The 13,260-nt window shown below is 47.3% G+C and overlaps 1 protein-coding gene across 5 annotated transcripts in view; it reads left to right on the plus strand.

Moving 5' to 3' along the window:
• Positions 1-13,260, plus strand: part of LOC133356786 (membrane-associated guanylate kinase, WW and PDZ domain-containing protein 2-like) — a 132,441-nt gene that overhangs the window by 101,030 nt on the left and 18,151 nt on the right. For 4 of the 5 annotated variants that reach the window (XM_061574465.1, XM_061574466.1, XM_061574468.1 and 1 more), the window contains 5 exons: positions 2,221-2,616; positions 5,028-5,243; positions 9,484-9,521; positions 10,044-10,254; positions 12,769-12,860. In XM_061574465.1, coding sequence (XP_061430449.1) covers positions 2,221-2,616; positions 5,028-5,243; positions 9,484-9,521; positions 10,044-10,254; positions 12,769-12,860 — 953 coding nt within the window. The remainder of the gene's footprint in view (positions 1-2,220; positions 2,617-5,027; positions 5,244-9,483; positions 9,522-10,043; positions 10,255-12,768; positions 12,861-13,260) is intronic. The other variant, XM_061574467.1, reaches the window with a different exon arrangement.

Here is a 13,260-nt window from a genome sequence, read left to right on the forward strand (position 1 = left end):
GTGAGGGATGACAGTCGTCTGGATATTTTTAACCGAAGGGAGTGGGGGGGGGGATGACTTACGTCCCTGGTTTGTCACGCTTGCGCGTTTTGTCCACGTGTCATTGGGCCCTGTGCCGTTGGACGTATTGGTTACGCAGCTCAATTAAAGGGCCCTACGAACATTGACCTTTTGACCGATGCGCGGGCCATGCATCGGAAATATAATCTGATCGTTGAGGACCTGGAGCGAAGTCTGCACATTAGGGGCATGTGTTTCCGGTCATTGGATTAATTTGAGAATTTAGACAATCCGGATAGATATTTTTAGAAGTCACATCACCGGAAGTGATTTCGCACTTTACCACCAACAGTGGTGTCACCTGACATCTGGTGACATCATTTTTGATGGCACGAAGACGTGTTAAGTGATTAGGTCATGTTAGCGATCCGATATTTCGCAGGATCCGGAGTTTGTCCTAAAAATTCCAAAAGTCTGGCGATCTTTCATCCAAAACACATTCCCAGCACACCTTTACATCATAGCAATCGGCGTTGCACGTTTGCCTGCTCGAACAAGCGTGGCGTGGTTCTCATGGGGAAACGCCACATTCCTAAGGCCGACGGTCGGTGGCAGAAGGATGACAACGGAGCGGCAACCAGGTGGCGGACGTCTGCCGTGGAGGTGGAGCAATGAGATTGCCTCGTGTGCAGGAGCCGGGCGGATTGTTTTATTTTGCTATTTTTATTTTTATCTTTGTTTTTTTTTACTTTTATTATTTTACTTGCTCCAAGCTCGTGAGCTGTTTCATTCAGACTCTGTCGCCTCGACGGACCTGGTTTTCACCTGAGGACGGCTGTTTGCTATGTGGCCGAAACGTCGTGATTATAATTTTATTTTATTATGTTTTATTTTTATTATTTTATTACTTCCCTTCTACGTGACTTTACCGAAAGAACCAAGAAAGATGAATCCCTGCAGTCACGAAAGCTTTAAATCTAAATTTATTTTACTTTTATTTTTATTTTATTTTTTTATTTTATTACTTTTTTTTTCTATCTACGTGACTTTACCGAAAGAACCAAGAATATGATTGTTTCCCCTATCTGAGGACCATGAGGTCTTAATCCAGCAGTGGATTGATCGAGGCTGCTGTTGATAACGATGGCGGCGGTGGTGGGGGGTGAGTTAACTGATAGGATGACACGAGTTCACTGCCCACAAAGTGGTGCTCATGTCGTCAACCCCGGGGGGATGCAGGGCTGAGTCAACAACCCCCTGCCAGCATTTGAACTTGTAACCTTCCAATGGCAAGCCGCGAGCTCTTAGCCGCTGTGCCGTCTCTCTGGATAATAATAATAATGGACTAATAAACTATAATGATCTTTATTTATCCAAGAAAATGGCAGTCTCCTCTTCAATAAGATATCTCAATTCCCAGAGTTCAATGGCATTCAGCTATATATTCACTTTAAAAATCTATTCTTGCAAATAGTATATACATTAGTAGGCCAATCAACCGTTAAACATTGTGCGTGATGATACCACAATAATCGACAGTTGGATGTCAATAATTTTATCAAACAATAATGGGATTTATTTATCAAGCTGACAAAGCCCCAGCCTCAAACCATTTTTCACACGCGGTGTGTATTAGGATGTTCAGCCCATGTCTTAATTAATATTTTGCGTCATGTTTTAAGGTGTTGTTGGCAAGTCGTAAAATAAATACTCATTTGAAGAGCTCTCAGAGGGAGCTCTGTGATATTCGCTTATGTGGGACCTTTCTAGCGACAAGGGGCATGCGACGCTTTGCGATGGATCCAGACGGATGCTGTCTCACGAGGTGATACCAACAATATTTGTGTACGTTTTGGATCAACATTGAGGGAAAGGATGAATAAGAAAAATAAATTCTGATCAGGAAAGTCCTGCATTGGGATGATTGGCCGACCCAATTTAACGAGAGGTTTTGTTGCATGTGGGAGCAAACCCAAACTCCCCGGAGGAAACCCCGTACCTACAAGAAGATAACACTTAAAAGTTGCACAGTCGGCTTCACAACCCAGTTTGATTTACGGGCGGCCAAAAACCCAGATTCAAACCCATGGCTTCCGCAGTACCAGCGCAGGGCTCCGACGGCTGAACCACTTGGCCATCTCTCCTAAGCATGAATCCCCCCCCCGGGCTCTGCGGTGATGCTTTCCTCTCTCCCCCACCCCCGTCGCCAAACCTCCGCAGGTGACGTCATTGTGTACGTGAACAACACCTGTGTGCTCGGCTTCACCCAAAAGGAGGTGGTGAGGATGTTCCAGTCGGTGCCAGTGGGCGAGTCCGTCGACCTTCAGCTGTGCCGCGGCTACCCTTTGCCCTACGACCCCGACGACCCGGACCTGGAGGTGCCGCCCTACCAGGACGGCCGGCCATCCGACCGCGGGGGGCCCGGCTCGTCCAAATCGATGCCGGACATCGCCGACAGCTCCCACGCGCAGTCGCCGCCGACCTACGACCCGCACCGCCGGCCGTTTTCGCCGCCCACGTACATCGCCAAGGCCAATGGCTACTACGATGACAGCGGCTCGCAGACGTCGTCCGTCGGCTCGCAGCCCGAGCTCGTGTCCGTCAAGATCGTCAAGGGTAAGGAGGATTCGCGTGACGAAGGTGGCAGCGGCGGCGTTGAGCGGGGGGCGGCCCGCCGGGGTTCAAATCCGGTGGACCTCCGCGGCAAGCGGCGGGGTGAGGGGGTGGGGGGTTTAGTAATCGTGCTTCCCCCCCCCCCCCCCACTCGGCCATGTCCCTATTGAAGTAAGGTGGGCTGTATAAGCGTGCATTTAAACAATGTTATTTGATTATTCGCTTCCACGCAGCACTAAGTCGGTCGCTATCCAAACGGTTAAAATTATTTTTTATTTCTTTCAATTTCGATAGATTCTTTAATTTGTCTGGGCTTTCATATTCTTTGGGTCTTTCGGTCAAGTCCCGTAGATAGGCTCAAAAAATAATAAAACAAAAAACTACGACGTTTCGATCGCGACACAAGACCCAAAGAATATGAATTCCTGCAGTCACGAAAGTTTTATGTCAAGATTTAGTCTGGGCTATTTTAATACACGCAATGGACGGGAAGGACGAGATTAATGGGCTCACATAATGCGCATGCATAATGTACATTGACTCAAGAGCGCAGAAGTGTGGTCACCACATCTACGCCTCTGTATAAGGAACGAAACAGGTGGACTTCTCTACAAATCTGGCTATTGCCTGATGAAGCTCCGTTGTAATTACTGGCGAAACGTCGTACTCAGATTGTAAATGTTGTGGCCTGGCTCTCCAACACACGGATGTGCTGTACTAGTGACGAATTGGCCACGTTCTGTTTACGTGACAACCCTTACTAGTTGGCTGTGTCGGGTGGTGGCGGGTTTAAAGACGCATACATTTACGCGATCTAACCAAAAAAACCTTTTGGATGATATTGGTCGCAAAAGCCCTACGTGTTAAACAGCTTTACCGCTGCGTAAGTTCTCGGTGGGCGCAGAGCGATTTTGGTGTGCGGTGGTTCCGTCCGCGAGTCCACATTGTTGGGCTCAAGCCCACCAGCCCGTCGACCCATTTCGCGGAGTGACCCACTCCTCTCCCAAGTCAATTGACTTTCTTTTGGTCAACTTTCCGAGTCTTCATTTTTTCGTGGTTGTTGCCAGTGGGTCCACAGCTTGATTCTGTATTCCGTAAGTTAGCGTTGTCCTGCGATTTTTTTTTTTATCGTGTGTTCTTCATTCTGTCAGTACGATTTTTCGGTAACCACCTCCTCCGTGAATCTTTGCGCATTTTGCAGCTCCCGTTTAGTTTTCTACGTCAGTGTCCAACGTAATGAATCTATCACGGCAGGTAAATATGTGGCGGTGAATTTAGAGGTGAGCAGGTGGGAGTGACTTTGAACGGCTTGAAGTTTGACGGTAAAAAGGCCTGCCATGTACCGGTGTGCCTAGAGATGCGATGATAAATGTTTAAAGGGAACTACGTTTCGCCCGCATAAAATGAGCGGCGGATATGCCCAAGGTTATGTTGCTTTGTTCATATTTTAAACTAAATGTCTTGTTTTTATATATCGACAATTCACGTACATTTTATTTCGTGCAAACGTTCCGAGACACCTTGGTTGATGTGAAGGGACGCTATTTAAATAAAATATAAGCGGAACTCTGTTCCTGCGCCATGCCATGAATTATAAATATTTTCATTTCATCTGCCCCTTTGGCTTCCTAGGCCAGTAATATAAATCAGCATTTGTTTGAGCAAACAAACTCGGAACTGCTTTTAACTTTCTGGCTGTCATCAGCGGGGTCAGGGTTGTTGAACTAATGCTGCCGGATTACGGGAAGTTATTAGCGAAAGCGCTCGATTTTTAAATCACGAGGCCTCGTTCAACACCAAAAACAATGACGTACACACACTCGTTATGCGTTGCTGTAGCGCAGTGTTATGTATTTTTTTATCTATAATGCTCCACGGTATTGTATCGTGAGATTTTGTAGATAAATAACGATTGATTGATTGATTGATCGATCGCTGTGCCCCTGTGGTGTGTAACACTAAACGTCTGTGGTGGATGCGAGCGTGTGTGTGTGGGTGTGTGTTTCGCGGTTAGCGCACTGCTACGAACCTGGCAACGCGTGTTGGATTCTCGCTCACGGCCAAGACCAGTGTCGATTATCTGAACACGTCCTGGGGGCCTCCCCTAGGTCAACTCTGTCCTCGAATGAGTACCTGGTGCGATGTGTAACACATCACCGCTTTGGAGAAAAAGGCAGCCGGCAAGTGGTGTTGGCCACAAAACCCCCTCATGCGCCACAGTGCTGGTCTTCATCGGTGCTCCGCTAACAGCGCCTGCCCCAACATTCTGTTACAGGCTACACGGGGGATCTTGACTTAAGACGGGGGGGGGGGATCTTTGTACGTGTGTACGTATGTTGAACTTTATTGGCACCGCGCGTAGCCAACCGTGCCAAATCGGAGGTGCCGGCGTCTTTGTTTGCAACGGACTGAAGGGCGCGCAGGTTTCGGCTTCACGATCGCCGACAGCCCGAGCGGGCAGCGCATCAAGCAGATCCTGGACAGCCGCCGAGGCCTGGAGCTGCGCGAGGGAGACCTCATCCTGGAGATCAACGGGCGCTCGGTGCGCGAGTGCTCGCACATGGACGTGGTGACACTGCTCAAGGAGTGTGCCACGGGCGCACAGGCCTCCATGCTGCTGCAGCGCGGAGGTAAGGCGCCCGTCGGGGAGGCGGTGACTGCGATGATAAAGACGATGCCCTTGTCGTGAATGATCGGTTACGCTCTAACTTCCTCGCTGGTTAAGCTTTGACCCAACCCTAGCCAGGGGTTCGGGTTCTGCCCTTTTGGGCTCTTTGCTTCGGGTCTTCAAGGTGGCTCTTGAATCTTCAGGTAACGACGACGACTTCCCGGTCCCGTTCAGGGGACCGTCTTTTATACTCGTCTCTGGCTCACTCCGCTCCAGCCACTCCTCCCTTCTGGAACCGTCTGGAGGAGCCTGGGGAAGTGACGTTATCCTCCAGCCCCCTTCCTGTGGCGTCTGGGGGTTTGTACCTCTGGTCCCGAGCTGCCTTGGGGTTCACGTTGGCCCAACGGCCTGACTCATCACCATTAGACTCCCTTCTGCTCCCTGTTGACTCGAGGCCGTCATTACAGGCTACAAGTCGTGGCAATCGCCTACAGCGCTCAACGCTGCCGCGACAGTTGTAATAATGGTAGCGTACATATGCTGAACTTCTTTCACACCGTACGTAGCCAACTGTGCTAATCAGACGGTGCGAGGGAAGGAAATGGCGAACGGCTATTTACACAGTGCGGTACAGAGCTAAGAACAGAAATGAAATGCATACGGGGGAAACATATTTTTGAAAACCACATCAAAGCATGCAGGGCCTCGTGATAAAAACACCCTACCAAATCACAATACACACACCAAGGGTAAACAGAAAATTATTAAGGAAGTTCAATTTTGATTTGAAGCTTTTGTGACTGCAGGAATCCATACTCTGGTTCTTTCGGTAAAGTCACGTAGGTAGAAAAATAAAAATAGATCACGACGTTTCGATCGTCACACAAGCAAACGTCTTGCTTATGTGGCGATCGAAACGTCGGTAGAAAAATAAAAATAGATCACGACGTTTCGATCGCCACACAAGCAAGACGTTTGCTTGTGTGGCGACGTTTCGATCGCCACACAAGCAAGACGTTTGCTTGTGTGGCGATCGAAACGTCGTGATCTATTTTATTTTTCTACCTACGTGACTTTTCCCGAAAGAACCAAAGAGTATTAAGGAAGTCATAAAGCCTTTTAAGGACGGATGTTTATTTATTCCTGTCATGTTTTAAGGTGAGAGTTGAAAAGAAATGTCCTTGTAAAATGAAAACTTATTGCGTGAAATGTCATGGGCATTTCCTAGTCACATTGCAAACAGACGAAGGTCTGGCGTGTCACATAAAAGTTTAAATTGCACAACATTTTTTAGGCTGCCACCCACTGGGAATTTGTGCCAGTGTTTCATAACGGTTTATGAATTTTGTACAATATTTCTGTATTGCTCTGAACATGTCCCAAGGTGTTCGTGGAGAGCTTTTGTATATTATTTATATTGTTATTGTTTCCCCATGACATGAGGAAAACCCGAGCTACAAGTGTTGAACAGGCCACACACTGCCGATGAGACTTGTGAGCTTAAAACCAGAGTAATCTTTCATTTATTACCTTCATGAGGGTGGAGAGGGGGGTGGTCGTCATACATTTGTACAAAATGGATAATGTTGTACGGTCTTGGTTGATTGTTGCGTAATAAGTCCTACATGAAAAATACTGAACAAAAACTCAAAAGCGTGCAAAGAAGCCAGACCGAGAGGAACACGTGGACTTCATAAACTTAAGCGGCTGAAAGGTGAGCAGAAGAATCGGTGGACTTGTGCAAGACGACAAGTCGTGGCTAGCAGGGACGATGCTTAAGAACAATATTGGAGTGGCAGCCGAAAGATTTTGAACATGCCTGAGGTGGAACATCTACTGAGGGATATGCAGAATTAAAACTGCTAATGCGCAGTTGTCGGGTAGGCTATTACTTTGCAGGATCGTTCGGAATCTTTATTTACACTGGAGGAATCCGATAAGTTACGAAGATCTTGTTCACAGATGTTGCAGTACGGGAGGCTCGGCAAGTTCGATGTGGTGGTAGTGGATTGGGGAGGCCTTCATCCAGCAGTGGATTGATCATAGCTCGTAACGACAAAGAAGTAATATATATGTAGGAGTAATTTTCACTGCCCAAACATAGCAGGAACACTCTTGACTAGTTTCAGAGTTTGTTTTGTCAATTAAAAATGTATGTGTCACTAATCCATTTCACTTAAACATATTGAAAAAAGGTTATTGCTCTGTTTATATCACCCGGTTTCCGAGTCACTGACTGCAACACATCAACGGTCATTATATTTGGAACAGGTGGCATGCATTGTAGTTTCTAAATATTCATATCTGTGATTCAATCTGTGGAGGAGACAATCGACTGCATTTGTGATAATAATGATGATGACAAATGTAGCTCGGATGCAGAATTTCCGCTTTTAAATCCGCGTTTCCCGAGACGGGACGATGCGGTGGAGTGAGATGCGTGGATGTGACGAGAAAAGAGGCACGAGATTGATGCTCGCGGGAAGAGAAGACCCCAGCAGCCGACCACGCACAGTTAAAAACGGGGCTTTAGCGTCGACAGAGACGATATCGTTCCGTGTGCACGAGGCACTTTTTTTGTACTTTTGGAATGTCGCAAGAAAGATTGCGTGAAGTGCGTCTTGGATTGCCAAGGGGTAGGGTGAGCAAACTTGGATGTTCACAACAATCTCTGATTTTAAAGGGATGGGGTTAAGCAACGTGAAGCGTCTCGCCACGGTGGAGAGATGTTAACTCCCTCGCCTGGTATACGGGAGGTCGTGGGTTCGATCTCAACCCTGCATCTGTATATTTGGAGATTGCATATCACTCTCTCTCACTGTCGTCGCGTGGATTTTTCTCAGGGTCCTCCGCTTTTCCCTACACATTTACAAACATTTGTTTTAGGGTATTTGGCTGCTATAAATTTCAGGTCGCTTCTGAAAATGAGCCATGTAGCTCAATGGGTCTTACCTGGTCAATTACAGATCGTTTATTTGTTAGTTTATAATGTGGCTGGAAAACTTTCTAAACTAAAGTTTGTAAATGTGCATACTGTCCTTCTTGTGCAATGTGGCCCGGTTAATGTGCTGAACGGGCATCTACTCGTGTGTTAGTCCCAGAACACAGAAGTATTATTGTTGGGCATGGAATGCACAGACACGAGAAATGTCTTGAACAATGCTTCATTTATAACATTGAAAGTGCCTTGCTTTCTTGATAGGAAAGTAGATAAAGTACATATTCTTGGTTCTTTCAGGAAAGTCACGTAGGTAAAGAAAATAAATTAAAATAAAAAATAAATAAATAAGATTTTTTTTTTTTTTATTTAAATCACGACGTTTCGGGCGCAACACAAGCGTCCGTCATCAGGTGGTGACAACCACAGCAAGAAAATCGCTGAAGTAAGCTACTTAAGCGATTATTTAGTATTTTTTTTTGCAGTTACGAACACTTCAAATCTAGATGAAGTACGTACAGCATTTGAAATTTGGAGTGGTACTTATTCTAAGCTTAATTTCTCACTAGTCCAGAACGTTGCTGGGCCAGCTTAGAGTAGGAATTGTTGATGTAAGGCGCCCAACTAACCCTTCAGTACAAGCTATGCCTGTCCATAATAATATTATATTAGTTTACTCTCTAGTACAATAATCCCATGAACATGTTTAGGACCATAAACGAGGCAAGATGGATGTGGCGTGGCCAAAATAATTATTGGAATAGTGTTGTGGACTTCTGGCTGAAATGAAGCATTGGACTGGACCAACATCATCCAGCCAGGATTTTAACTCGTAGCATTCCGGCTGCGAGGTCACACGTTGTTATGAGCTCGCAATCAAAAAAACACAAATTGCTTGCCACAAATGAACCACAATACCTTGCTGACCTCGTCAAGCCGCTATAAACCATCTGTGAACTCCGGTCATCCTCGGAGCAGCGGCTTTTGACTGGCCATCGAACACAAAGTCGGTTGTCGAATCTCGCGCTTTCAGATGTGCTTCTGCAGCCGTCTGGAACGCTCTTCCTCCTCTATTAGGAAGCCACTGGAGCTATGCACTTTTAAATCATGTAGATTGTAAACTCGTGTCTTTTCGAACTACTTTTTGTGTTTAATTTGTTGTCCTTCCCCCACACTTCCGATTAGCACGGTTGGCTATGTAGGGCGCGAAAGAAGTTCTACGTAGATACATGCACACAGTGGTACTTGGATGGTTGTGCAGTCCTGTGCGCCGCATCAATCGTGCCGCTGTGCTCATCTGCTCTGTGCACATCTTCTCTTGCAGGGCAATCGCCGTTCTCCCCCAACAGAGTGGCGCAAATGGTACGGCTGTGCAGCGCATCGTTTCCCATGTTTACATGACACCAACAAGCGAAATGTTACACGGAGGCTTTCGCGAACAATATTAAAGCTTCCGTGACTGCAGGGATTCATCTTCTTGGTTCTTTCGGTAAAGTCACGTAGAAGGGAAAAAAAACATGATAAAATAATTCTCACGACGTTTCAGTCACAACGCAAGCAGCCGTCCTCAGGTGAAGAACAGGTCTGTCGGAAAGACAGCGTCTGAACAGGCCTGTCGGAAAGACAGCGTCTGAATGACGCTGCCTTTCCGACAGACCTGTTCTTCACCTGAGGACGGCTGCTTGCGTTGTGGCCGAAACGTCGTGAGAATTATTTTATTATGTTTTATTTTTATTATTTTATTATTTCCCTTCTACGTGACTTTACCGAAAGAACCCAAGAAGATGAATCCCTGCAGTCACGAAAGCTTTAAATCGAAAAATGCACAACTCTGCTAACTGAAACCCACCCCCCACCCCACGTGCACACGTTTTGTCCCGGCAGCAGGCTTACGAACGACACGACAGCCAGGGCAGCTTGACACGGGACTCGCCGCCCCGACGCTTCTCGCAGCCTCCGGCCCTGCCACCCGCGGGCATCGCTCCGTCCCACGCGCAGCCCCCCTATAGGCGACCTCCTGCCGAGGAGTTCCGCGGCCGGCAGGAGGCGTCCCGCGTCTACGAGGACCCGCAGAGCCTCTACGAGGACTCCCAACGTGAGTTGAAGTTTCTGTCTCTCCGGAAATTTCCGCCGTTTTGCGATAATCCTGCTGCTGCTTGCTCCGCTGCTACTGCCTGCTGCTGTGGTCCACAGCCTGTACTGATTCCCCCGCCCCACCAATGTGTATTTCTATCTTGCCATCAGTACCATGTCATTACTACTACTATTTAATCCTGCTGCTGCTTGCTCCGCTGCTACTGCCTGCTGCTGTGGTCCACAGCCTGTACTGATTCCCCCGCCCCACCAATGTGTATTCCTATCTTGCCATCAGTACCATGTCATTACTACTACTATTTATATTTTCCCAGGCAAGGTCAAACTGAGCTACATAGCCTCTCTAGAAGGCCACAAATGAAAGCTCGGCAAAGTGGCTTATCACGTGGAAATTTATAGCAGCCAAATACTCTTAAACGCATCATTCTAAATGTGGATGGGAAAACGGGAGGAGAAAAATATACGTTGACCATGGGAAGAACGTGCAAACTCCAAATATATAGGCGTCGGGGTTTGGATCGAACCTACGACCTCCTGTATACCAGGCGAGGCAGATAACATCTCGGCACCAGGACCCCTGATCCGTTAGATCATTAGTTCAGGGGTCTGCAACCCGCAGCTCCGGAGCCGTATGCGGCTCTTTAAGAGGACTATTTCGTGACCGTTGTTTATTAAAGACCACCCATCTCGTATTCACATTGCATTGCGACTCTTCAAATATTGATTATTTTTTCACCGATTTCGAGAAAAGGAAAAAAAATGTCTCTCCTTGTTATCTTGGTTGCCGAACCGTGCATTAGATGAAGCGTCCATTATGAACTCTCGCAACAGCAGTGCATTGAAGACAAATGCATTCTCCTTTCTTTTTTTTTCATTGGGCTTTTCACATGCCTGCCACTTACTGAAAAGGGTGTGCTCAGAGGGTACGGGGGCAGGGGGGGGGCATGGTTTATGGATTGGGACTTCTGGGTTCACGATTCTCCCATGAGGGGTTATGTCCATGTGGTGGTGGCCCATGCAAATGGGCGCCACGGTGACGAGGCGTTTACTACCTCGCCTGGTATGCAGAAGGTCGTGGGTTCGATCCCGTCCTTGACGCCTGGATATTTGGAGTTTGCATGTTCTGCCGGTGGTCGCGTGGATTTTTCTCCGCGTCCTTTAGAAACATGCTTTTAGAGTCATTTGGCTGCTATAAATTTCCACACGATAAGCTACTTCATTGAGCTATCATGTGTGATAGCCAGGTTGCTTCTGAAAGAGCAAAAATGCTCAGTGGGCCTTACCTTGTCAAATATAAATTAGTTTAATGCTGGCAGTCCTCGACTTATGAACACCCGCGCGTATGAGAACCAGCTTCTGTGGAAAATTCGTTGTTGGGTTTTTTGTAACATTAACTGTTTTGTTCAGCTGAGCTTACCACCGTGATACATATATGAGTCAGCCTCGCTCTGTCAGTGACTGTTTGTGTGTGTGGACATTTAAATACAAAGTACATTACTGTGTTCCGACTTACGAACGGGACGGAATTGTGTTTGGAAGTCGAGGACTGTCCGTGGTTTTTTAGTTTTCGTCTCGATGGAACTAAAACGGCTCTGAGCGCAGGCTTTTCCCACCTGTGATGTTGGGACCAGACCCACTGGTGATGATGCCCTCCCCCAGTGGAGCCCCCCCCCCCCCCTCTCCTTTCTAGTGAAATTGCGGTCGTTAAACTCTCTGCGAAATATTGCGTGCGTTTTATAAATTGCATTCTCATTGTTATTGTTGTCGACGAGACATAGGAGTATTGAGGTGTGAGAAATGTAGACGGAAAGAGAGATGAAGTGAGATTCGATTTGCAGACAAGATCGAGACGGATAGATTGATTTATCTTTTGTTATGATCAATTGGCTTGTTATGTTTATTATAATGTGATTTCGGCTGTTATTTGATCTACTCACCTCCGATTAGCACGGTTGGCTTCGTACAGTTCTGCGAACGAAGTTCAACATGCTGTACATAAATACTCTGATTTATTATTTTTATGAAACCCATGGCCCCTTGAGCTGCATGGGGTTCTTGGTGAGCACCTACATTGGCCGCACCTATTCCTCGACAGACGAACGGACGGATGTGACCGCAAGGATGCGTCGTCACGTATTTGTATGTGTGTGTGTGTATGTGCGTATGTATGTATGTGTGTATGGGGAGCGGTAGTGTAGTGGTTAACGCACTTCGCTATGAACCTGGCGACCCGGGTTCGATTCCCACTCACGGCTAACACCAGTGACGATTATCTGAACCGGTCCTGGGCCTCCCCTAGGTCGACTCAGCCTTAAATGAGTACCTGTTGCGGTGTGTAAACATCGCCACTGGGGAGACGAAGGCGGTCGGGCGTGATGTTGGCCACCCACCCCCTCGTTCGTGTACCGTTCCGGCCTTCATAGGTGCTCGCTAACAGCACTTGCCCCTACAGTCTGTTAAGGCTATACGGGGGATCTTTGTCTTTGTATATGTATGTATGTGTGTGCGCGAGCAGGAAACAGTTACCAGGAGATCACGATCCACCTGCGGAGGCAGGAGGCCGGGTTTGGCTTCCGGATACTCGGAGGAGAGGAGCTTGGTCAGCCGGTACGTGTCGCGGGGTTTTAAGCGTTTTTTCAATGTTTGTTCTGTGCCGACCTGAACCGCCTGGTGCTGACCTTCCACCCCCCCGCCTGCCGATTTGGTCATAGGATATACATTTTTTTATTAAACTCATTTCATAAGCCCATGGTCTACCTTTTAAAAAATATGGAACCGTCAACCCTTGCACCCATTCAAGGGAAGTGTGGGCAGTTGGGGAGCAGCGAGCGTGGGAGGCAGACGGGTATGGATTTACAAGCCTGTGCATTTTCCCGGCAACCACAAATCAATGAGAGCTTTTATTTACAGTCGTGTGAGAACCCATTAAGACAACAGGTCTCTCTCAATCAAACGGTTTTTAAGAGGCCATCATGCCCAATGCATTTGACACGACCACTTTTCACTA

The sequence above is a fragment of the Lethenteron reissneri genome, chromosome 55, assembly GCF_015708825.2.
Source record: "Lethenteron reissneri isolate LAM-NWPU_2019-01 chromosome 55, ASM1570882v1, whole genome shotgun sequence".
Taxonomy (NCBI): domain Eukaryota; kingdom Metazoa; phylum Chordata; class Hyperoartia; order Petromyzontiformes; family Petromyzontidae; genus Lethenteron; species Lethenteron reissneri.